The 23106-nt window shown below is 56.5% G+C and overlaps 1 protein-coding gene across 1 annotated transcript; it reads left to right on the plus strand.

Moving 5' to 3' along the window:
- Nucleotides 1-4091: 4091 nt before the first annotated feature.
- ADGRD2 (adhesion G protein-coupled receptor D2) lies at nucleotides 4092-22525 on the plus strand. The gene is made up of 25 exons (XM_066563176.1): nucleotides 4092-4139; nucleotides 4244-4304; nucleotides 4910-5140; nucleotides 5282-5935; nucleotides 6082-6180; nucleotides 6621-6706; nucleotides 7071-7352; nucleotides 7563-7674; nucleotides 8067-8201; nucleotides 8477-8588; nucleotides 9126-9231; nucleotides 9981-10036; nucleotides 10896-11022; nucleotides 11123-11226; nucleotides 11864-11966; nucleotides 12178-12331; nucleotides 13105-13238; nucleotides 13795-13910; nucleotides 14825-14945; nucleotides 18126-18167; nucleotides 18357-18410; nucleotides 18732-18873; nucleotides 19192-19250; nucleotides 21283-21313; nucleotides 22278-22525. Exons 1-25 carry the CDS (start codon nucleotides 4092-4094, stop codon nucleotides 22523-22525), a joined length of 3417 nt encoding a protein of 1138 aa, XP_066419273.1.
- Nucleotides 22526-23106: the final 581 nt, after the last annotated feature.

Consider the following 23106-nt stretch of genomic DNA (forward strand, 5'->3'; position numbering starts at 1 on the left):
TGCACCTCTTCTACTGAATCAGCCCTTGGGAAACCCTGCCTTGGGTCAAAACTGGTGCTGATGAAACTTTGGGTGACACTAAACCAAGTGAGGAGGAGTTGGGTTAGACTGTCAGTTCTGAGCAGCAAACAGCAGGACAAAAAGAGACTGGAGGAGAATAATTTGTACAACTGGGCTAGGGGAATGCTGTTTTGAAGGATAACTCTGCAAGGGACAGACTTGCACATGACTGAGTGATCTCTGACACGCTCTGTGCTTTGTTCCATTTCTCAGTGCATCTTGCTCAGACACATGGCTTCTACTCCATTTGGCAAATATTTGATTTATAAAGATTAACATGTTGCTCGCCCATGTGCTGGGAAGGCTTGTGTGAAAGATGTGCCTTGAGGGTGGCAGCTCAGGGTTTACTCACTGCTAAGGAAACGTCCCCTAAAATGCACCTGAGCTGATTTTTTAAATTGACTGAGTGTAAACAGAACTGCAGCCTATTCCAAACCAAGCTAACCCAAAGTGACAGCATCACCCAAATGGCACAAAACAACTTGCCCTTTGCTCAGCTGCTTGTTAGAGAGATTTACCAGCATTAAAAGTGCTTTGGGATTTTGCCATCCAACCATCCCAAGGTCGTATGTCTGCTTGCCAAGGTCTTCATGTGCTGGACAGACACCTCTTAACTCCAGGAACTCTGTCATCTCTGATTTATGTTAAGGTGTATGAATGAAGGTGATTCCAGAAGCTGAGTTGCCCTAAGGAGACAGCTGACTGCCTTTGTGGGAATTAGTGCTGATACAGGGAGGAGCTGCCAGCACTGATGGCAATGAATCTGCTCCGTGGCAGGGAGCAAACAGCTGGCAGTGCCCATGTGGGCACAGAAATCATCTGGAGAGCTGGGAGGTCCAAAGGAACCACTCTTCCTGGGCTGTGCTCTCTGGAGCCTTTTCAGTGTGATTCTAGGTGAAGCCAATGAGATTCCAACTGTTGGTTCCCACTTGCTGGCTGTGACCTTTCCTTTGAAATGCCAGTGGTGCCTTCTTGCCAGGGTCTCTAGAGACATCCTGGATGCCAGCCAAAGCATCAAGTCTTATTTGAAAATTCAGTGTATACTTATGGAAATCAGTTAATGTTTAAATCCAGGTAACTGGTGTAGGTGAGGTTGGAAACCTGGGTGGCATTCAGTGATCACAGGAAACTTCCCTTCACCTCCCTGCATGTGCACAGAGGAAGGTTTATTTGAATATGCAGAGAAGAGTGAGGCTGAGGGCTTGATCCCTTTTCTGATGCTACCAGAAAACCGTACTTTGTGCTCTTACAAAAGGTGATTCATTCTCTCTAAGACACAGGCACAAAGACCACAGTTTTGCTGTGTACTGGGAAACTCTAACTCTCATTAAACCTAATCCAGCCCTAAATTTGAAATCATTTTGCAGTTTCCCTCTGAAGTTCTTTGGCCTAAAGCTGGGCTCTGCCTCGTGCCCTTTGCTCTCTCCATTCCCAGGTGAAGCAGGATCCAGTTTTGGCCAAGCCTCGGTGGGCAGCAGAGCCTCCTGCAGGGCTGCCATGCTGCTGGCCGGCCCTTGGCGCTCCGTGCCACGCTGCCAGGGACGCCAGGCCACTTCCAACAGGCACCTAAGCTCCAGAGCAGCTGCCTCCAAGGTCCATTCTTCTGTGGGAGATTTATTGCCAAGAGCAGAGGCGTTGGGATGGGAAAACTGCCTTCATTCCCAGACGAAGACCCTGAAGAACAAAAGCCAGTTGCTGGTGAATCCATGGTGTGATTCAAGCATTTCCTGGGACGGGAGGAGTGGGAACTGTGTGCCTGTTGCTGTAGCAAAGGTGAGTGGGCATCAACCAAAGGAGCAGCTCTGGCTGGTGAGCTGGGGAGTGCCACAGCCATGGGGGTGACCTGGACCCTCTGGCCTTGGCATTCCCCCCGGGGCAGCTGCAGGCTCTGGTGGGAGGAAACGCCGGGATGCTGAAGCTGCTGGGTGAGGACGTTGCACCAGGAGCCCCCTGGACATCTCTAGAGCTGCCCCCCTTCAGCTGCACTCCTGGGCTGTTTGGGGCTCTCTCTGCCGTGAGGATCCCGAGTCACTCCCCCACTCCCTGATTTCTTTGCCATGATCATGCGCCAGGTTTTCTGGGAAGGTTTACTGGACACTTCTATGGAGCAGTGACCGCCCGGGAAGAAGATCCCGGCGCTGCTGGCACAGCGAAGCAGGGAGGGCTGTGAGTGCTTTGATGTTGGTGATGGGGTGGGCTGGAGGGGCGTCCTGGGGGCCCTGTGGGGTGAGGACGGGGGCAGTGGGGTGCAGGTGCCCAGCAGCGCCCCAGGAATTCGGAGTCACCGTCCCGCTGCCCAGCGGGCCCGGAGCGGGGAGCGGGGGCACCTGGGGTGTGCGGGGCCCGGCGGGGCTGCGAGGGGCGGCGTGCGGGAGATGTGCGGAGAGGGATGCGGAGAGGGATGCGGAGAGGGATGCGGAGCGGCTGCGGAGCCGTGGTCCCTCGGAGCGGAGCGGACCGGCCGCGGTTCCCGCTCTCCGCCGCTCCGGACACCGCAGCTCCGTGCCCCGCCGGGCCCTCGCCCTTGTCCCGCCGTGGCCGTGCAGGAGCTCGGCCCTGCCCGGGCTCCCCAGGGCGGCCCCACACCCGGGGTGCCCTGAGCCACCGGGCTCTTCCCGCTGGGTTACCGGGCTCTCCCCGCAGGGACACCGGGCTCTCCCCGCAGGGACACCGGGCTCTCCCCACTGGGTTACCGGGCTCTCCCCGCAGGGACATCGGGCTCTCCCCGCAGGGACACCGGGCTCTCCCCACTGGGTTACCGGGCTCTCCCCGCAGGGACACCGGGCTCTCCCCGCAGGGACACCGGGCTCTCCCCGCTGGGACATCGGGCTCTCCCCGCAGGGACACCGGGCTCTCCCCGCTGGGACACCGGGCCCTCCCCGCAGGGACACCGGGCTCTCCCCGCAGGGACACCGGGCTCTCCTCGCAGGGACACCGGGCTCTCCCAGCTGGGTTACCGGGCTCTCCCCGCTGGGACACCGGGCTCTCCCCGCAGGGACACCGGGCGCTCCCCACTGCCCCGTTTTTCTGCCCAAAGCGGGTCCCAGGTTTCGTCCGCACCATCTCCAGGGCCCTCCTTGGAGAAGAGGACACCTGAGGCTACGGGTGCGGGCTGAGGAGAGGGAGATCGGCAAAGCCATGGCTCCCTCTCACCCATCAGATTTATACTTTTCCCTGGAGGGCCAAGAGCTGTGCTGGGTGTTTCCAAAGTCTCCGCTGAACTTTGGAAGACTGTGAGCCCAGAGCCCGGGCTGCAGAGCGGATCTCCCAAGTCCCTTAGCAGCAAAGTGCTTAAATGCGCTTTTACAGCGCCAGGGGAGAGCCCGCGGGGAGCAGAGATCACTCACAGCCGGCGGTGCCGGTGCCCGGAGCGCCGGGGCTTGTTTGCATTGGCGTTGCCAGTTTCCATCCTGTGTCTTTACGTGCCTCATCTATGATTTTACTGGGCTTTTTACTGTCTGCACTCGGAGTTTGCTCCCCCTGGGGCAGGGGTGGGGAGATGGGGGATCGCTGCCGAGCCCTGAGCTCCCCGGGATGGCTCCGTGGTGCTGGGCTCTGTGTTTGGGCTCACGGAGGCTGGATTTGCTGCTCTGCAGGGTCTGCTCTGGTGCTCTGGTCCTGCAGGTTTTAAAGGCAACAAGAAAAGCTGACGGTGATGCAACACAGTTTAATGATGCCATTTATGGTGGCTTTTTTATTTAGTTAATGCAGATGAAGAGGCTCTGCGGTCTTGCCTGTTCCTTGATATCACACATCTCTGTGTTTTATGCTTAATTATTTTATATGCTGCAAACAAATGTTAAACTGAGACCTTAAGGTCTTCGAGAAGATCTGGGAATTCTTTGGATAAGATACTATTGAGGACAGGTATTTCAGAGGGAGTAATTTTCTCCTTTTTGTTTTGAGACTTTCTGAGGAAAGCAGCATTGTCAGGGAATGCCATTTCTGCAGAGTGCTTCTGTCTCCATGATGCATCTCCAGTAATACTTTATTTATTCTAGCAAAGGGTGAAACCTTCCCAGCTGGTCAGCATGGTTAGGAGAGACTTGAGACATGATTCTTGCTTCTTCAGCTTTCTGGTAAGTATTACTGGGGTTTGTTTTTTTTTTTTTTTATTCTGGGTGTTTGGGGTTTTATTTTATTCTGGGTTTCTCTGCATGTTACAACACATCCTCTCCACCAGGTCAGTCTGTCCAGGAGTCTCCTTGCCTTTGCAACCCTTGCCAAGAACCAGACTTCTAAAGGTTAGTGTTTTTATCAGCACTCTCTATGTGTTTTACAAGCAATATCCAGCACAGAGAAAAAAAAAGGTGTCTGGTGGTGCAAACAAAGGTAAAGAAACTTTTTCTGTTACCCTGTTTTGTGCCTAAAATGTTGTTCGCAGAGCTGGTATTTGCCAGGCTGTTTGCTCAGCTGCTGCTCTGTGCCCCACTGCAACTGCAAATCAAACAGATTATTTTGGGCCTGAAAATTGCATCTGCAAGTGCAAAAGCTGAGATGAGCTTTTCGGGGATAAAGCAAGTGAAGTTGTTTTTGCATAGCTGCTTTGAACAAGCTTTTCTGAGGGCCATCTCTAGGCATAGCAGAGTGAGCTTTTCCCTTGTGCTGAGCTGAGCGTGGTCTGTGTGTCCCACAGGCGTGTGCCCAGCTCCAGCCCTGGGCAGAGAGCAGCCACAGCACCCCTCAGTTCATGTCCCATGTGGTCTGAGCTCTGTCACACTGTGCCCAACGGCTGAATGGGGACCTGAGCTCCTGCCAGCAGCTCTCCCAAGGTGCACGAGGCAGTGATTTTAACTGTGGGCTGGAGAGGCTTTCTGTTTCCCCAGGCTGTGTGTGTGTCTTCCTCCAGGTTTTGCTCCCGTCACAATTGAGACCCCAGGACACACATATGAATATGTGGGCGCTGCTCTGGACTGGTGGCAAGCTGACAGGTACTGTGAGCAGCACTTTGCCCATCTGCTCCTTGAACCCCAGGACAGTGAACGAGGCTCCCTCAGCAAACTGCTGCAGTCCCACCACATCAGAGGCTCTGTCTGGCTAAAGGAAAGGGACAGTGTGCTGCACAAAACAAAGAGGAGACGTGAGTATAAGTGGACATGGGCTATTGAGAGGTGCTTTCATACTGAAAAATATGACTGGAGAAATTGTCCCTTGGTTTTTTTATTGTCACTTTATTGGCCTATGCTTCTTCCTTTCTGCTGACTGAAATTTCTCCTTCTAGGTGGCCACATTGTCCCAGTCCTGGTATTCAGAGACAAAACAGACACAAAATATGTGAAGGTGCTCTCTGACTTCCCGGCCCTGCCTGCTGTCACAGCCTGTGCCCACCTGCAGTGGGACACCAGGAGCCAGGAGATTGCCACCATCTTCTCCTACGCTGTGCCTGCTTTCATCAACGAGTTCCAGCTGCGTGGCTTTGTGGATGAGGAGGGCTTTGTTCGGTTTGCTCTCATTGTCCACGGGCACCATTCCCCCTACCTGCCCGTGTTCCGTGCTGATGGGCAGTGGCATCACTTCTGTGTGACCTGGCAGCAGGACAACGGGACCTGGGCCATCTATGCTGATGGGAAGAGGAGGGCAGCAGCCAGTGGTTTGTGCTCCGTGGGACCCTGTGCCCCCCAGGCCATCTCTGGCCAGGGCACCTTCATCATTGGGCAGGACCAGGATTCCCTGGGGGGCACCTTCAGGGCAAAGGAGTCCTTCAGTGGGAACATCACTGACTTGCACATCTGGCACAAAGTCCTCAGCACCGAGCACATTGAGAAAGTTCGCTCCTGCTGGGTGGTAGAGCAGGACCTGGTTTTTGGGTGGAGCTCCAATGCCCTGGAAGTGGAGAGCACTATCCAGGCAGTGGCCCTGCAGCTTCTTTGCCCAGGTAAGTCTCAGTGTCCTTGTGGCCGCTATCCTGGCTCTGCAGGCACAGCCCAGAGCATTTGTTGTGCCAGGGCTTCCAGGAAAGGCAATGCCTGCTGGGGATGCCGTGTCCCCAGGAGACCGCTCTGTCTGTGTGTGTTTCCACAGGGCCTGTGGAGGAATGCAGAGTTTTGGAAGTTGGCAGCAGTGGATTCAGTTATGCATCTTGTTTGCAGCCTTTGCCTTTCATCTGTCACTACAGCAAGGGTACAGCATCTGTTAGTTATTCATGCATTGCTTCAGACTCCTGGAGGTCCTGGCTGGGCTGGTGGCCAGGGATGGGGAGGCCCCTGCTCTGAAGGGGTCACATGCAAAACCCTCTGGGGCTGGCGCTTCCCCAGCTGGGCTGGGCAGTGGTGGCACACCCTGCATGGCTCTGGGTGCAGGGCTGTCAGTGCCTCCCAGTCCAGGCATTCCCAGACTCGCTGGCCAGGGGAGCATGGGGAGAGGCAGAAAGGGAGTGTGAAACTGTCTCTCCAGATGGGATCTTGTGCTAAAAATAAAATGCAGCTGTGAAGTCTCCTTGTCCTGCCTGTCCTGCAGACTTAGCCACCATCTGAGGACCATTGCCCAGGCTTTGAACGTGGCATGTGTTAACCACGCTGTGGGACACCTCAGCAGTGGTTGTGGTTCTGGTTTGTCCCCAGATGCATACTGGCAGCTGAAAAGAGCTCAGCTGGAGTCCAGCCACTCGCTTGCCAGCCGTGTGAACACCCTTGCAGTGAGGACTGTGGTGAGTCCTGCAGCCCCAGCAGGGGCAGCTGGCACCTGGGGCAGGCAGGAGCTGCTGGGGTGGGTGTGTTGGCACCTAGAGCTGTTTGAGGTCACCTTGCCAGCAGTTCTGCCTGGGACCTTTCCTGAGCTGCTGTTGGAGATTGTGACCAACACAGCTGTAACTTCTGCTGTGATCAAACAAGCAGCGTTGCTTCAGATTGACTCATTGCACAGAGGACAAGAGATCCCTTCCCCCAGGATATTCCTGCTTGGCCAGATAGGTCCTGGTGCCAGCAGGGGCATGCAGGGCATTGCCAAGGCACAGCTGAGGATCAGGGAGAGTCAGGGCTCTGCACTGGACTAAACCCCCTTTTCCATGACAGATTCCTGACAGTGTCTTCATGAGTGGTGTGCAAGACATGAACCTCTCTGTGGCTCTGGATGCTCTGGATATCTTGGCAAGTGTTCTGAGAGAAGGAGAAGTGCCCGTGCTTGAGCCATCTGACCTCCTTGCAGTCCTTCAATTACTAAAGCAAGTTTCAGATTTGGAAATCCAGGAGGGAGATGAGCTGGAGATGCTGGAGCAGTTGGGCCAGTATTACATGGAAGTAGCAGAGTTAATTCTGGAAGAGCAGAACACTGGGACGTGGTCATTGATCAGCCAGGTACTGGTGTCACCAGTGTGGTGCTGTGTGCCTCACCTGTTCCTCCTTGGCCTGCTGCACCACCACGGGCTCTTGTGCTGTCCTTGAGTCTCAACTTCTCTTTTTTTTTTTCTGCCAAGGACCAAACGTTTAAGGGAACTCTTGTGAGCTGTGGGGAGGGAGGGCTGATGGTACAGGTGCTGATTTCCATTGCTCTCTCTGCCTTTGCAGGTTATCAGGGGGCCCATGGCTGTGGTTGAGCTCTGTGACAGAATGGTGTCACTCTTGGTCCCACTGCTGACCACAGAGAGGACAAAGATCACGATCCAACATGGGAATATTGGTGAGTGGCACTGGAGGGCATCTCACCAAGACCCAGATCAGTCACCCTGTCTGGTTCCCAGCCCAAATCCACTCCTGGCTCCTCTGCTCCTCTGGCTCACTCTTGCCAGCCCTGCAGCCTGCTCCCCGTTTCCTCTGTGCAGGGTGTCACAGTGTGAGGGCACCTCTCAGGCTGTGGATTGCAAGAGCATTGTAAGAAACCCTTGGGCATGGGAGAAGCTGAGCCCAGATGCTCTTGGTTTGCAAGGAAAGGAACCTGCCTGCTGCTGCTGCTGCTGCTGTGGGTCCTGGCTGGCCTTGGCTGGGTCCAGTGTCCCTGTGGTACTTTGCTGCAGCAGTGGCTCTGGAGGAAGGCTGAACCCTGGTTCAGCACCTGATTTGACCTCTGCACAGGGATGGAGGTGAGGGAGCTGGAGCTGAGCGAGCAGCAGCTGAGTGATGAGGCCTACATGGTCCAGACCCCTGAGAAGGGCAGGCACGACTTCATTGAAGTTCCCGCGGAAGAAATGCAAAGGCTGAAATCCAGAGGTTTGTAACCACACCTGAGCTCCCCCGGTACCTCTGCATGGCCTTCCTTAGTGCCACAAACTCCTTACCTTGGCCACATGAGGTCTGGAGAGGCGTGGGGAGGGGACACTCCTGCTAAAAGGGAGATGGGCTGTGGGGGAGAGGATCTGCACAGCCCCTCTAGAGACACAGCTCGGAGCTGAGGGCGTTCTGGACCCCCAGCATCACCCCCAGGGAGGGCAGGGGTGTCCAGCGCTGCCCTGTGCCTGTCCCTGTCCCTGTCCCTGTCCCTGCAGGTCTGCACAGAGTCACAGTGAAGAACATGTGGTTTGGCTACGGCTCCCTGCAGCGCTGCCTGTCCAGCAGTGCTGTGGCCCAGGACACGGCTGCCCCTGATGTGGGACAGAAGTGAGTGAAACTGAGCCCCCCGCACCCCAGGGCTGCCCTCAGCGCCACGGAAGGGCTCGTTTTCAAATCTGCATTGAGCTGGTGCCGGGGTTTTGGGGTCAGCTTCATCCCGATCCATCTCGGCCCTCGCACCGGGGCTGCCCCGTGGGGTGTCCTGTGTGCCTTTGGTCCCGCGGGTCACCGGCTCTGCCGGGGTGCGGGGCACAGAGCCCCCGGGGGCTGCTGCAGGTGCCCCCGGCTGGCACAAGGTGTCCCTGGACGGTGGCTCTGGGCTCGCTGCGCTCCCGGAGCTCCGGACGCTAGGTGGGGATGGCCGCCCGCGCATCCCGCGCACGGCTCAGCCGCTCCGCCGGAGCCCTGGGGATGCTCCGGTGCCCGCCGCAGTGACGGGAAGCGCTGGGGCTGTGCCCGGTACCCCAGGGTCCGCTGTGCCCCGTGCCCGGCCCTCGGCAGCACCCGGATCCCCGCAGCCGTTCCGGTACCCCGGGAGATCCCGTTCGTGCTTCCTGTGCCTGAGAGCAGCTCCTTCCCCGGCAGGTACCTGGGCACCTCGGTGGGCACAGCGGTGATCTCAGCCACCCTGCTCAGTGACCAGCAGGAGATCAGCACGGCCGTGCGCTACCGCCTGCAGCACCGTGCCCAGGTACCCCGGGCTGTGCCCGCTGCCAGCGGCACCGCACGGCCCCGCCCGGCTGTCCTGGCACGGCACGGCCCCGCCCGGCTGTCCTGGCACGGCCCCGCCCGGCTGTCCTGGCACGGCACGGCTCCGCCCGGCTGTCCTGGCACGGCACGGCCCCGCCCGGCTGTCCTGGCACGGCTCCGCCCGGCTGTCCTGGCACGGCACGGCCCCGCCCGGCTGTCCTGGCACGGCCCCGCCCGGCTGTCCTGGCACGGCCCCGCCCGGCTGTCCTGGCACGGCTCCGCCCGGCTGTCCTGGCACCGCACGGCCCCGCCCGGCTGTCCTGGCACGGCACGGCCCCGCCCGGCTGTCCTGGCACGGCTCCGCCCGGCTGTCCTGGCACGGCACGGCCCCGCCCGGCTGTCCTGGCACGGCACGGCTCCGCCCGGCTGTCCTGGCACGGCCCCGCCCGGCTGTCCTGGCACGGCCCCGCCCGGCTGTCCTGGCACGGCACGGCTCCGCCCGGCTGTCCTGGCACGGCTCCGCCCGGCTGTCCTGGCACCGCACGGCCCCGCCCGGCTGTCCTGGCACGGCACGGCTCCACCCGGCTGTCCTGGCACGGCACGGTCCCCGAGCTTTGGGAAGGGGCTGTCCCTGCCCCGACGCTGTGCTTGTCCTGCTCTGGCAGAGCCGTCACAGCCGGGGCAGTGACTGCGCCCCGTGTCCTGCAGGGAGTGCCTGTGTGACCCCTTCTCTCCCCTCTCTGCCTGCAGGACCTGCCCAATACTCTGGTGGGGCCCGTCTGTGCCTTCTGGAACTTCAGCCTCAGGTGCCTTGTCTCGGTTCAGGTCCCTAGATTTACGAGCTTTTTATTTGCACTGGAAAACCAAACATCTCAATATAAATGTAATGGTAAGAGTAGAGATCTGGAATTTTTCGCCTCCTTTGTGTGCTGACATCCCCTGTCTGGGGAGCAGAATGCTTTCCTGGGAAGATTTCCTTTGGAGAAGTCACTCACAAGCAAGTGACCTTTAATGAGGTATATCCAGCTCAAATGGAAAGCCCTAGTTAATTATGGTTGTTACCTGTGGCAAAGAAGAGTCAGCCCAAGATGCAGGGCTGACCCAAAGACATGCAGGACTCCCAGCCTCATAGATCCTGCCTGGCACTGGGAGGTGTTTTTGCTGGATGTCCCTGTGGTGAGAACACTGAGGCTGTGATATATTATAGATTGGTAATTAAGTCATTCAAGTGAAAAAAAACTTGGGCTGGGACAGGCCTGTCCTGGGGAGCAGGGCACCATGCTGGGTTTGGGGCAGGCTGAGCTGGTGGCAGAGTTGGGCACAGCCAGCCCAGGGCTGCTCTCAGTGAAGGGGCTGTGCAGGGAGCCCTTCCCAGAGCCATGCAGTAGCTGGGCTCTGTTTGAAGCTGTCATGGCTGAACTCCACTCTTTAATGCGCACATTGACACCAGATCTGTTTTCATTGTGTGCCTGCGGGGTGAGGCAAAGCTGCTGAGACAAAGGGTGAACCAAAGGGAAGTCCAGGTGAAGACCTGTTTCTGATATCCTCATCTTCCTCCTTTAAACTCGGCCTTTTCTGGGACACTGCAATTCCCATTGTGCCCTGGCTTTCTGTGGAAGTGAAGGGTAATTTCCCTGTGTTTTCTCTGCTTTTGCTGCACGTCAGCCCAGATGCTGGTGGGATGTGGTCCACAGCTGGCTGCTCTGTGGCCAAGTCTCTCCCAGACTCCACTGCCTGTTTTTGCAACCACACCACCAATTTTGCCATCCTGCTGCAGGTCTATGAGATGGAGGTGAGTGAGGAGCCTGGCTCTGGGTGGGTGCTGGCACTGCCAGCTGGTGGGGTTAACTCAGGAGGGATTTGAGTCTTCTGTCGTTTCATGTGTGGAGCAGAGGACCAGCAAGGAGGAGTTCACCCTGCAGACTTTGACTTTCATTGGATGTGGAGTTTCCTTCTGTGCCTTGATGGTCACCTTCATTTTGTTCCTGGTAGTTGGGTAAGAAAAGCCTGGGCACTTGCAGCCTTCCCTGTATTTTCTACTTGATATTTTCCTCCTTTCTGAGCCTTTCTCAGAGTGTCCTTTGTCAGCGTGGGGTGGGGCAGGTGTGTGGGAAGAGCTGGGAGCTGCTCGGTGGTACAGGGGAGTTCTTGTTGCTGGCTGGAGAGGGGCTCAGCCCCGGCTGTTTCTGTGGGGATGCTCACTGATCTGTGCACACACCTGCATGTCTGTGGCAAGGTTTCTATCAATTACTAACGATGTTTACTATAAAAGCTGCTCTGCTAGAATTAATTTTTATAAAATAAATGGAGCAAGGACTATTTCTTTGATTGCCAACCCTTCTGTGTCACTTGGCAAGCACAGAGGTCTGCCTTGTGAGCATGGCAGGGGCTCCCTCCACCTCTCCCTCCCTGCCTGTGCCCTGGAGCTGGCCAAGGGCTCAGCAGCTGCACCCAAGAGTGTCCCCAGCACCAAGGGCTGGCACAGCAGGGCTGTGCTCTGCCCCTCTGACTGTCATCTTTGCAGGGAGTGGCAGAGGGACCGCAAGTGGCCCAGGCAGGCCTGCACAGCCCGAGGGGACAGGGAGGAACCTTTTGTGTGGCTGCAGCTCAGGGCTCCCTCTGTCCCTCCCCAGTGTCCCCAAGAGTGAACGAACGACTGTGCACAAGAACCTGATCCTTGCCCTGGCTGCAGGGGAAGCTCTGCTCATGGTCAGTGAGTTGGCCAAGCCCAACCAGGTGAGCTCAGCAGGAATGGCCCATTCAGCCCACGTGGCCAGGCTCCAGTGCCTCTGTCAGAGCAAGAGAACAGAAGTGTTTATTAATTCCCTTAAATAAATTAAAGTCTAATCACCTTACCCTTTTATTAATTACCTGTAACTGGTAGAAGTGTCTCTCTGTTTGGAGATGCACAAATCTATATTGTGCAGTGTGGTTTCTGTCCCTCCAGGTGCTGTGTTTCATGGTCACTGCCTTCCTGCACCTCTTCTTCATGGCAGCCTTCTCATGGATGCTGGTGGAGGGGCTTCTCCTCTGGAGCAAAGTGGTGGCAGTCAACATGAGTGAAGGCAGGAGAATGAAGTTCTACTACATGACAGGCTGGGGTATCTGCACACTCCTCTGCCTTGGCTCCTCAGGAAAATACTCTTTTCCTTTTCTAGTGAAAGTTTTAATAGGAGATATACACAGTTGTTTGATTTAATTTAATATGAGAACTGGGCGCCAGTGCCCTGCAGAGGCTCTCTGGAATTATTTGTCAAATTGCTAGTCTTAAAATATAAGTTGAGCAGCATTTGTTATACTTCTAAATCCAGGAGTTCAGTAAAAAAAGAAAAAATGGAGGAGGAGATTTATGGTAAGTTCTTGTTCTTGGAGAGCATCACTGTTGTTTGATAGTAATTAAATATAAATGTGTTCCTCACTAGGCATCTTTTATTCTGAGGGAGCCCTTTAGGGACATAGAATTATATGAATAAGCTGAGATTTGTGTCAAAGAGGGGCCTCTTTAAGGATGTGCTGCTCAAGGAGCACACACCTCGTTGGACACTGGGCAACCACTTCAAGTATTTTGGATTGGTTTATGTCTTTGATTGTCCATTTTGTTAAAAAAGCAATCTGAGGAATAAATTGCTTTGGTCAGGACTCAGGACTTGGGATGCTTTATACCTCAGAGACAGATGCTGACAGCTTGTAAATCTGCCTGTGTTGAGCCAGGACAGATTTCAGCTGCAGAGGATTGATGTTGCTTGTGGGGTTTTGGAGGCTCATGCTGAAGTCTGTCTGGTCAGGGGGGTTTTGAAGCAATTGTCTGGTGCACAGCACCCTGCATGGGGCATCTCTGCCTTTCCCAGGGTTTAACCCGTGGGTTTTTCTGCAGGGCTTCCAGTCCTCATCGTGGGGGTGACCCTTGCCAGTTCCTTTAACAAGTATGTGGCAGCCAACCACTGCTGGCTGAACGCGCAGACCAACGTCATCTGGGCCTTCGTGGGGCCTGTGCTCCTCATCCTGGCTGTAAGTGCCAAACCCTGCTGGGAAGGGGGGACTCCCTTGGGGCTGCTCCCAGAAAAGCAATGCAGAGTCAGGGGTGCAGCTCATTCTGCCTGCTGCTTTTAGAGGAAAAGTGTTGTTTTGCTTTATATAGACTTCTGCAGTACAAGTAAATCTCTTTAATCAAAAAAGCTTTTTGATAGGAAAAAGTGTTTTAAGAAAATTTTGCTGACCAGTCCTTGGTTGGCTGTTCAGTTAGGAATGTGCTGTGTGACATTGCCTTAGCTAAAGGTCTGATTTTAATACAGGAATATCTGCATCCTTGAAATACACAAAACACAGCAGCAGAAAAAGGTCCAATGTTCATGGGGTCCAGAACACACCTTTAACAGGGAAGAGCTCTGTAGGAGCAGTTTTGGGATAAGTTTCCCAGATTTCACACCTGTGCAGAGAGCTCTGTGAAGCCTTTCCTGGCAGTGACATTTGTCCCCGAGTTCTGACCCCAGTTTCCAGCAGAGGAGCCTCCCCCTGTGGAGCTGAGGCTGCAGGATGTCAGTGAGCCCAGCTCTGTCCCTGGCAGGTGAACAGCCTGGTGCTGCTCCGCGTGGTGACCGTGACCGTGGCCAGCGCCCGCAGGAGATCCAAGATGCTGACACCCAACAGCAGCCTGGAGAGCCAGATTGGAACACAGCTCTGGTGAGCAGGGAAGGGCCTGGCTCTCCCAGCTGGGCTGCCCTGGGTGTGAAATCTGTGAGGTAGTGTTAGATACGTGGAAGAAATCCTTTCCAGTGAAGCTGCTGAGGCACTGGCACAGGTTGGCCAGAGAGGCTCAGCCGAGTGAGAGACAGTGAGCTGTGAGAGCCAGAGCAGCAGGGGCAGCAGGGATTCTCTCCCCCAGGGTATCTGTGTCCCACCCAAAGACAGTCTCTACCCCCAGATGAGAAGCCCAGCCAGCACCTTCAGCTTAGGGAACCAGTGCTGGTCTCCATCTGCACTCACACTCCTGACTCTCACCCCTTTGGGACAGGAGACCCTTGGCAGTGCCTGCAGAAATCCAAGCCTGGGACTTGGTGGGTTGAAAGTAAGGCTGGTGGGGGTTACACACACAGGGGAAGAGGCAGTGGGGACTTCTGTAATCAGTCAATACTGAGAGACCTCTAAAAAACTGCTGTCTGAGTCATTACTTTATCATGCTCTGTGAATTTTTATTGTTGTTAGCTGGCGCCGGATACCCCTGCTAGACACGCATTGTTCCCCTGTAGCATAAATAAATTTTCCCAAATTTACAGAAGCACAAAGATAGGGCATTGCTGGAGGGCAGGGTGACATCCATGTGCAAATAAAACAAATAGAGAAACCCTCCTTGTAGCAGAAATTGGGGGGAAATAGCTGTTTTCTCGTGGCTGATGACGTCAAAGAGCTCCCTTCTTGCTAACTTGCAGTGATAAATGAGGAGCAGGGCTGGCACACTGGGGTCTGGGAGGTGAAATATTTGGTTTTTCCTGTCTTAACTTATTTTGTTTGCAGAGGAATTTGTTCCACAGCTCCTGTCTTGCAGCGTTCCATCCCTGAAATGTGCCCGGGTAACCCTGAGCTCTCCCTCCCACCAGGGCCACGGCCAAACCCGTGCTGGTGCTGCTGCCTGTGCTGGGGCTCACCTGGCTCTGTGGGCTGCTGGTGCACCTCAGCATCGTCTGGGCCTATGTCTTCATCGTGCTGAACTCCCTCCAGGTGAGTCCTGCCCCACGTGGGTGCCCAGGGCGCCAGGGCACGGCCAGGCTGGCACCTGCAGGGCACTCTGCCTGTCCTTGCAGCCAGGGACACCTGAGCTCTGAAGCCAGCCCAGCTTTCCCCAGGCACTGGGCCATTTTGTCCGAGGAAACTCATTTCATCCTTCCAAGATACAAAATATGACTCTGGAGACCTTGCACGGCCCTCTCTGGCAGGGTCCTGCCGGTGCCACGGGTTTCCAGTTCAGATTTTGTTTCTTGTGCTAGTTTTTCTCACATCAGCGTGGTTCCAAATTGGCAGTTACAAACTCATTAGAGTTTTTATCTGCTCGTATAATGGGTAATTAACATGGTACCTGTGCAGCCAAATGGGGCAGGCATCCCTCCTGCAGTTTGCACCTGGGGAATGAGCCCCTGCTGCAGGACATGGCTGGGCCTGGGGCTGTTCCAGGGCCTGGGGATATCTGAACCCAGGGACACGCGGTGACAAAACCTCCTGGAACGTGTGCTCAGCACCTGCGAGCCAAAGCATCAACAGAGGCCGGCAGACCTTGAGAGAAGGGAGCTGTAGATGGAGCTAGAGAAGCACTGAACACCCCTGCACACCCCTGAACGCCCCTGAATATCCCTGAACGCCCCTGAACATCCCTGCACATCCCTGAACGCCCCTGAATATCCCTAAACACCCCTGCACACCCCTGCACACCCCTGAACGCCCCTGAATATCCCTGAACATCCCTGAACATCCCTGCACACCCCTGAACGCCCCTGAATATCCCTGAACACCCCTGCACACCCCTGCACACCCCTGAATGCCCCTGAATATCCCTGAACACCCCTGCACACCCCTGCACACCCCTGAATGCCCCTGAACGCCCCTGCACACCCCTGCACACCCCTGCACACCCCTGAACGCCCCTGAATATCCCTGAACACCCCTGCACACCCCTGCACACCCCTGAACGCCCCTGAATATCCCTGCACACCCCTGCACACCCCTGCACGCCCCTGAACGCCCCTGAATATCCCTGAACACCCCTGCACACCCCTGAACACCCCTGCACACCCCTGAACATCCCTGCACACCCTTGCACACCCCTGCACACCCTTGCACACCCCTGCACACCTCTGCACACCCCTGCACACCCTTGCACGCCCCTGCACATCCTTGCACACCTCTGCACACCCCTGCACATCCCTGCACACCCCTGCACACCTCTGCACACCCCTGCACACCCTTGCACGCCCCTGCACATCCCTGCACACCTCTGCACACCCCTGCACACCCCTGCACACTCTTGCACGCCCCTGCACATCCCTGCACACCCTTGCACACTCATGCACGCCCCTGCACAGTCTTGCACGCCCCTGCACACCCTTGCACACCCCTGCACACTCTTGCACACACTTGCACACCCCTGCACACTCTTGCACACCCCTGCACACTCTTGCACACTCTTGCATGCCCCTGAACACCCCTGCACACCCCTGCACACCCTTGCACATCCCTGCACAGCCCTGCACACCCTTGCACATTCCTGCACACCCCTGCACACCCCTGCACACCCTTGCACATCCCTGCACAGCCCTGCACACCCTTGCATATCCCTGCACACCCCTGCACACCACGCTCCCAGCACAGTCTGAGGGAAGGGGGAGTTCCCAGCAGGCAGGTGGGAGCAGGGAGGGCTGAGCACGGGGCAGCCCAGCCCTGGGGCTGGGGCTGAGCCTCACCAGAGGTGCCCACGGGCACTCCCTGGACTGTCACAGCCCTTGGCACTGCGTATTCAGGGTCCCTTGCCCAGTGCTTGAGGGCAAATCCTTCTCCAGGGGATCCAAGCCAAGAGAGCAACTGGGCCCTGCCCTCCAAACCACTGGGATCAGAGTTTTGCAACCCATCTCCCATTTTCCTTCTGTTTCAATAGAAATGGGCCCCTGTTGTACCCAGGCCTGCAGTGCTCCCCTCTGGCACCCTTGGCTGTCTCCAGCCCGGAGCTGGCCCCGCTCTGCCAGGTGAACCCCAGCCCGTGGTGGCCCTGTCACCATGTGCACACATCCCCTCATTAACAAGTTCAGGACAATCTGCAGATCTCCCCAGAGGAGAAATAAATGCTGGTGAGAAGCTTCAGAGTTGAGAGAAAGCCATCCTGTTTCAGCCCCTTTGCTTACTTCCTATGGATCACTTGGAATTTCCTTTGAGGCCAGAGCGTTCCTTCACGTGTGGGTCCTGCGCAGTTGCTCTGTGGCTGGGGTTGGCTTTTGTTTGACTCTTTTCTGTTTGTCTGCAGCAGCCCCAGCCTGACTTCAGGGCTGCGCTGTGTGCTGGCACCAAACATGACAGCTCCTCCTGCAGCCAGGCAGTGCAGGAACCCAGAGAGGGGCTGAGCAGCAGGAGGGAGCCCGTGGTGCTGTGGGGCAGAGCAGGGGCAGGGGCAGGGGCAGGAGCAGGGTGGAAGGGGAGGGGGCAGGAGGGGCTCCCCCAGAGCTGCCTCTCTGCTCCCAGCCTCTGCTGCAGCTGGGCCTCCTCTCCTTCCTCCTCTGCTCCCAGCCGCCCTCCCCGCGGCCCCTCCCCACGCTCATCCAGAATGATTCCTTCAAGGAAGACCTGCCTTGCAAGGCTGGCCAGAAATCTGGTCTGGGGGAGTGAGCAGCGTTGCTGGCTGAAGGACAGGTCAGGGCACGGTGCCAGGGGCCGCTGCCATGGCCTGCCAAGAGCTCGCAGATGAGAGCAGGGCTCGTTGCAGACAAGATGGATTGCATCTCCTGCTGCAGCTGATTTATCTAGCTGCGATAACAAAACACCCACAGATACAACATAAATCTGGTGGGCCAGATAGGGCTGCCTTAAGGCCAGAACCGTGGGTCTGGAGCTGTAATTAGCCCCAGGCTGTGGCCCCCGGGCAAGGCTCGCTCTGGGCACGTCCCTCACACAGCTGTGCCCAGCGGTGCCCGAGGTGCCACTGCTCTCTGCCCCTCTCCTGGCATGTGACAGCAGCTCTGTGAGCAGCCTGGTCTCAGGTGTTGGGGGCTTCCCCTGCCTGGCTGTCCCTGCTGGGCTGTGCCCACCCTCTGTGCCAGCCTCACCCACCCCAGGGCTCCTCAGCCCCTTTGCTCCTCCCTGTGCGGAGGAGCACAAACCAGCCGTGCATCTCTGACCCTTCCTCTGCTCTGTCCCTTCCAGGGCCTGTACATATTCCTGGTCTATGCTGTCTATAACAGTGAGGTAAGAGATGGGTTCAGTCCCTGGTCACAGCAGCTCTGTGTTGGCACTGGGGGGAGCTGGGTTCTGGCAGTGGCAGCACAGCCCCATGTGCTGCTGGAGCCCTGGCTACTTTTTCTCCATGACTTGCTGGAGCATCTCCAGCTGTGCTGGAGCTGCTGTGGCCTCTCTCATGTCCTTGCTCTGCTGCAGGTGAGGAATGCCATCCAGAGGATGAAGGACAAGAAGAAAGCCCTCTCATTCACAGTAAGCTGGGAGGAATCCCTGCTGCCTCTTCATCCATCAGCCACCCACCAGAGGAGGGTCCCAGCTGTACTGTGGGTCTGCTTTGAGGAGAGGATGATGGAAAGAAATCTTATTTTTTTATTTTTGTCTGCCTTCTTTGTGGTCTTTTTGGACACCACAGACCCTAAGATAGCCTATCCCCTATTAGGCAGCAGCCTGCTCTGCCAGGGTGGGATGGGAGCCAAAGCAGTGATGATGAAATCCATCTTTGAAGTCGGATCTGTGTGTAGCAAAGGCTCATTGCAACTTTCACTGTCCTGTGTCTCCTGCCTGTCGTTCCAGAACTGCTCTCATCCCATCAACTACTTATCCAGCCCGAGGAACACGACCTCCTGGGACATGGGGAGGCTGAGTCCTGCCCCTGAGACTGCCCTGCCAAGCCCTGTGCACAGAGACCCTCCAGTGAAGAGCATCACCAGCAGAGGTGAGAGGATTGTTGTTATCCCAGGCTGGGTGGTCTCATCAGCATCTTAGGCAGCGTTGCATTCTCCTGAGGCAAAAATCCATCTCAGCATCTGAAAATTAATTTTCTGGAGGAGAGGCAAAGGTGACAGTTGAAAATAGGGATTTTGGCTTTGGGGCAAAAAGGTTTTGCATTTTCCAACCAGTTTGTGGGTGCAGTGATGCAGAAAACCCGTTTGGTCTCTGCTTCAGTGGGGGACACAAAGCACCAAGTTCTTGGGAAAGCAGGAATATTTCTGTTCTCTGGTCTATGAACTCACTGTGCTGCTTCACCCTTTAGGAAATTTTGGAGCCAGAATTCCCATGGGCATTTCATCCATCATGTCACCTGAGAGACCGGTATGTAACAGCTCCTGTTATTCACCTGCACCCTGCCAGAGCACAGCAGTTCTGTGGGGACACCACCTGAGCCTGGGCAGGGGGACAACAGGGAGAGAAGTGGGCCCAGAACACTTCTGTGTCAAATTCAGCCAAATTCCAAGGCAAAGGCTCACCCTGAGCCCATGGGGAGCCAGGAGGGGGCTCAGAGCAGGGCCCCAGAAGAGCACGAGGTGCTGCTGAATTTGGGCCATAAAGCCCTAGGCTGGGGCTGGTATGGATCGAGCAGGAGGCTTTCCCAAGGACAGCAGATTGAATCAGGCAGTGGGGCAGGTGCCATGGGCAAGTCTCACCTCTGCCAGGAGGGCTGTGCTGCCTGCATGGGATGGAGAGCTCAGCAAGGACGGCCTAAAGCAGGGAACAATTTAAATTTGACTACTCTGCTCCCACTTCCATCTCCTGCTTTTGAAATGATCATCAGTCCTTGTGTACTTGACATACAAGAGCTGTAATTCCCTCAGAATAAAATCCAGCACTACTTTCATGAGTCTCTCACTGAAGGATCTCTCTTTCCCTCTCTAATATTTATCCTTTGAAAACCTATGTCACATAGACAGCTCTTATTTATCCAATAGATAATACTTCTACAGCTGGCATATCGTTCTGGAGCCACTCAGTAAAATCCATATTTCCATTTCTCATGATTTATATTGTGGTTAATGCTGCAGCACCAGGCCCCCTGTGCTGTAAAGCACCAGGGCTCTCTCAGGTGATGCTTTTCCCAGGCACAGGTGCTGGCTGGGTGAGCCAGGGTCAGGGTTAGCTCCTGGCACAGGCGCAGGACGTGGGCCCCAGGGATGAGCCCAAGGACCCGAGATCCCTGAGGCAGGGGCAGCAGGAGCAGCAGATCCCCTGAATGCCAAGGCCGTGGCATTTCTCAGCAGGCACAGACAGAAAGTGCTTCCCTCCTGTGAGGGTCACTGGGGGCTTTGCTGTGCACAAACACTGCATTTTTAATGTGCTGGTTCCCTGCTTGGCCAAGGCAGGTGCTGCAGGGCTGGGGCTGCTCCTGGTGCTGCTGCAGCTCCCAGGGCAGAGCTGGGCATGGGAGAGGGCAGGGCATGGCAGGGCTGGGCATGGCAGGGCTGGGCACAGGGCTGGGCACACAGAGGGCTGGGCATAGGAGAGGGCTGGGCACGGCACAGGGCTGGGCACAGCACAGTTCTTGGCATGGCAGTGCTGGACACGGCAGGGCTGGGCATGGAAGTGCTGGGCACACAGAGTGCTGGGCATGGCACAGTTCTGGGCACACAGAGTGCTGGGCACACAGAGTGCTGGGCACACCTGTGCCCTCTGGGTGTGCCCTGTGCTGCAGGGGGCTGGGGCTGCTGTCAGTGCCCTCAGTTATGTAAGCCAGGCTGTTTCCCTGCTCCCTGGCTGAGTCACAGTGAGCAGTACACTCAGAATGTCACTGGCAGCTGCACAATAGTTTGGATGAAGAGAAGATGCTACTTAAAGGCGTTTGAAAACACTTAAAATGACAAAACACTGAGCAAATGGAGATACAAACACAGACAAGATGTTCTTCGTGTTTCAGCTTTTGTAAATGTTGTTTGGTGATCTTTGTTGTTGTTGTTGGACTGGGAGTAGGAATTTCACATCTCCCAGAGCATTACCACCCTTTGAACACGGAGTGCAGACTGTGTGGGCTCTTCCCACCGCAGCACAGGGGTGCCCTCATCCTTTCCTGGCTTTTCCTGTGGTGTCCAGCATGGCATCCAGCCTGGTGGGTGCCCACGGGGCTGGCAGGGTCCCCAGAGCGGGTGTTAGGAGCAGGGTGTCAGCTCCTCACCCTGAGAGGTGCGCCTGGGTCCGGGGACCCTCTGCTGGGTGCCCGTCCCTGGGGCTGGGACGAAGGCTCTGGTTCCTGGGCAGGCACAGGGGGTGGGTGGGCTCTGGGGAGCCCTGCCTGGCCCCAGGGATGTGTTGGGGGCAGCCAGCAGCAAAGGCACCAGAGCTGTACCCTCTGCTAACACCTCCTCTCCTCTTCCAGGCCGTGGAGCTGACGGCGTTCAAATGCTCAGGTAAGGTTTGCCTCCATCACATTCTGTAGTTTTTGTTGGTGGTGCTGGCTCCTGTGGCTGTGTGCTGGAGGGCTGCCCAGAGGGCGGCTGCTTTCTGCTCAGGCTCCAGGACAGCATTGTTTCCAAACTGCCCTGGTGGGTGCTGTCCTGGCCAGGCTGTGGGATCTGTGTCCCCTGAGCAGATGGGGGACAGGCTGTGCAGCCCCAGCAGCCCTGCCCGTGGCACTGCCTCTCCTGGCAGCACTGCGGATCAGCCAAAGGTCCCATCCCAGGGCCCCTGCCTGGTTTCTGCCCATGTCTCTGCACCTTTCTTGCTGCCCACCCTTGTCTGCCCCAGCTCCTGGGGGACACGGGCAGGGGCAGGGGGCAGAGGGGCCCTGCAGGCTCCTGGTGCTGAGCTCTCTGCCTGCCCCCAGCCCCACTGCTCTGAGGCAGGGCCTGGGCTGTCCCAGGGGGCAGCAGCTCTTTCTGCCCTGGGCTATTTTAAACCAGCAGCTGTGGCAGAAAGCACTGGTGGGTGCTTCCCAAAGAAGGGAAGCTGCGGAAGGTGGGTATTCAGACAGGGCTGGATTTATGAGCTTAAAAGCAGCCATTTAGCTTCTTCTGTTTCAGGTTGTAGAAAGGCCAATGTCACCATGGAGGTGGGTAGAATTAAAACCAGAAATCCCTCCTAAGCCCCAGCCCTCTGCTGGATGGCAGCTCCCTGCCACCTCCTCAGCTTCCCAGCCTGGCTTTGGGCAAGTCCCCAGCTCCTCAGAATATAAGTGCAGCATATCTCACTTTATTTTCTCTAAGAACCACTGCTGGGTACTCCCAGTGCTGCTTCTGGGTGGGGACCCTCAGGTGGACAGTGCAGTGAGGACACACCAGGGGTGCAGTGATCATATTTTTTCTGCACGGTGACATTTTCTTTTGTCAAGGCAAGCAGTGCAGTAGCAGGTCTCTGATTTTGTTCCACATGAAGTGTCTAAGCAGGGCATCCTCAGGCTATTTTCGAGACGGTGCCACCCAGCAGCAGTGCAGCTTTCCTCCCCACACTGGACACATGGGAAAGGCAGAAACACCCAGAGTAGCTGTGCAGCTATTGGAATATTACCATGCTGCAGCGGCATTTCGGGCAGGAGTGGGGTCTCAGAGGCAGCAACACCTGCACCCACCACGGCCATTTGTGCTCTGTCCACCCACCCTCACCTTCTGCTGCATATCTTATAGCCCACGTGTGTTATTAAACTCCAGCTGTGCAAAGATGTGGGTTGTTTAGTTTGGTTTTGTTTCCTCAGGTGAGCCCTCAGTGTGTTTTTGGAAGCCCAGGTCTGCACAGAGGGTGATGGAACACCAGGCTGGGCTCAGTGCCATGGGAGTGCCGGGGTGGAAGGAGTGCAGTGCACCCCCTGAGCCCCCAGGCTGTGCCCAGGGTGGAAGGAGTGCTGTGCACCCCCTGAGCCCCCAGGCTGCCCCCGGGGCTGGGCAATCCTTGAGCCCAGGGTGAAGGAGAAGGTCTCGATGCAGAAGAGCTCTCCTCTCACTCTTGTGTTCGTGCAGTGGTGCTGCCCCCGCTGCTCCAGGCTCTGCCAGAGAGCCTCCAGCCATGGGAGCAGATAACAAAAGGCTGCAATGCCCAGCTGAGGGGTGCTGGGGGGCCCAGGGCAGCTCAGCCTCACCCAGGCCTGTGCCTTCACATTCTGCTCACACAGCAAAGCGCTGCAGAGCCCTCGGGTGCCAGGATGGGGACAGACCATCCCAGCACAGACACTGTCCCACTTCTGTTTGTTCTCTCCCAAACAGTTTAATGA

The sequence above is a fragment of the Molothrus aeneus genome, chromosome 19, assembly GCF_037042795.1.
Source record: "Molothrus aeneus isolate 106 chromosome 19, BPBGC_Maene_1.0, whole genome shotgun sequence".
Lineage (NCBI taxonomy): Eukaryota > Metazoa > Chordata > Aves > Passeriformes > Icteridae > Molothrus > Molothrus aeneus.

Bases quoted from the DNA above. Each gene is read 5' to 3' on its own strand.
- ADGRD2 (XM_066563176.1), top strand. From the start codon at position 4,092: ATGGTTAGGAGAGACTTGAGACATGATTCTTGCTTCTTCAGCTTTCTG. The intron at 11,023-11,122 runs GTGAGTGAGGAG...TGTGTGGAGCAG, and splicing joins TGCAGGTCTATGAGATGGAG to AGGACCAGCAAGGAGGAGTT. The intron at 13,911-14,824 runs GTGAGCAGGGAA...CCCTCCCACCAG, and splicing joins CAGATTGGAACACAGCTCTG to GGCCACGGCCAAACCCGTGC.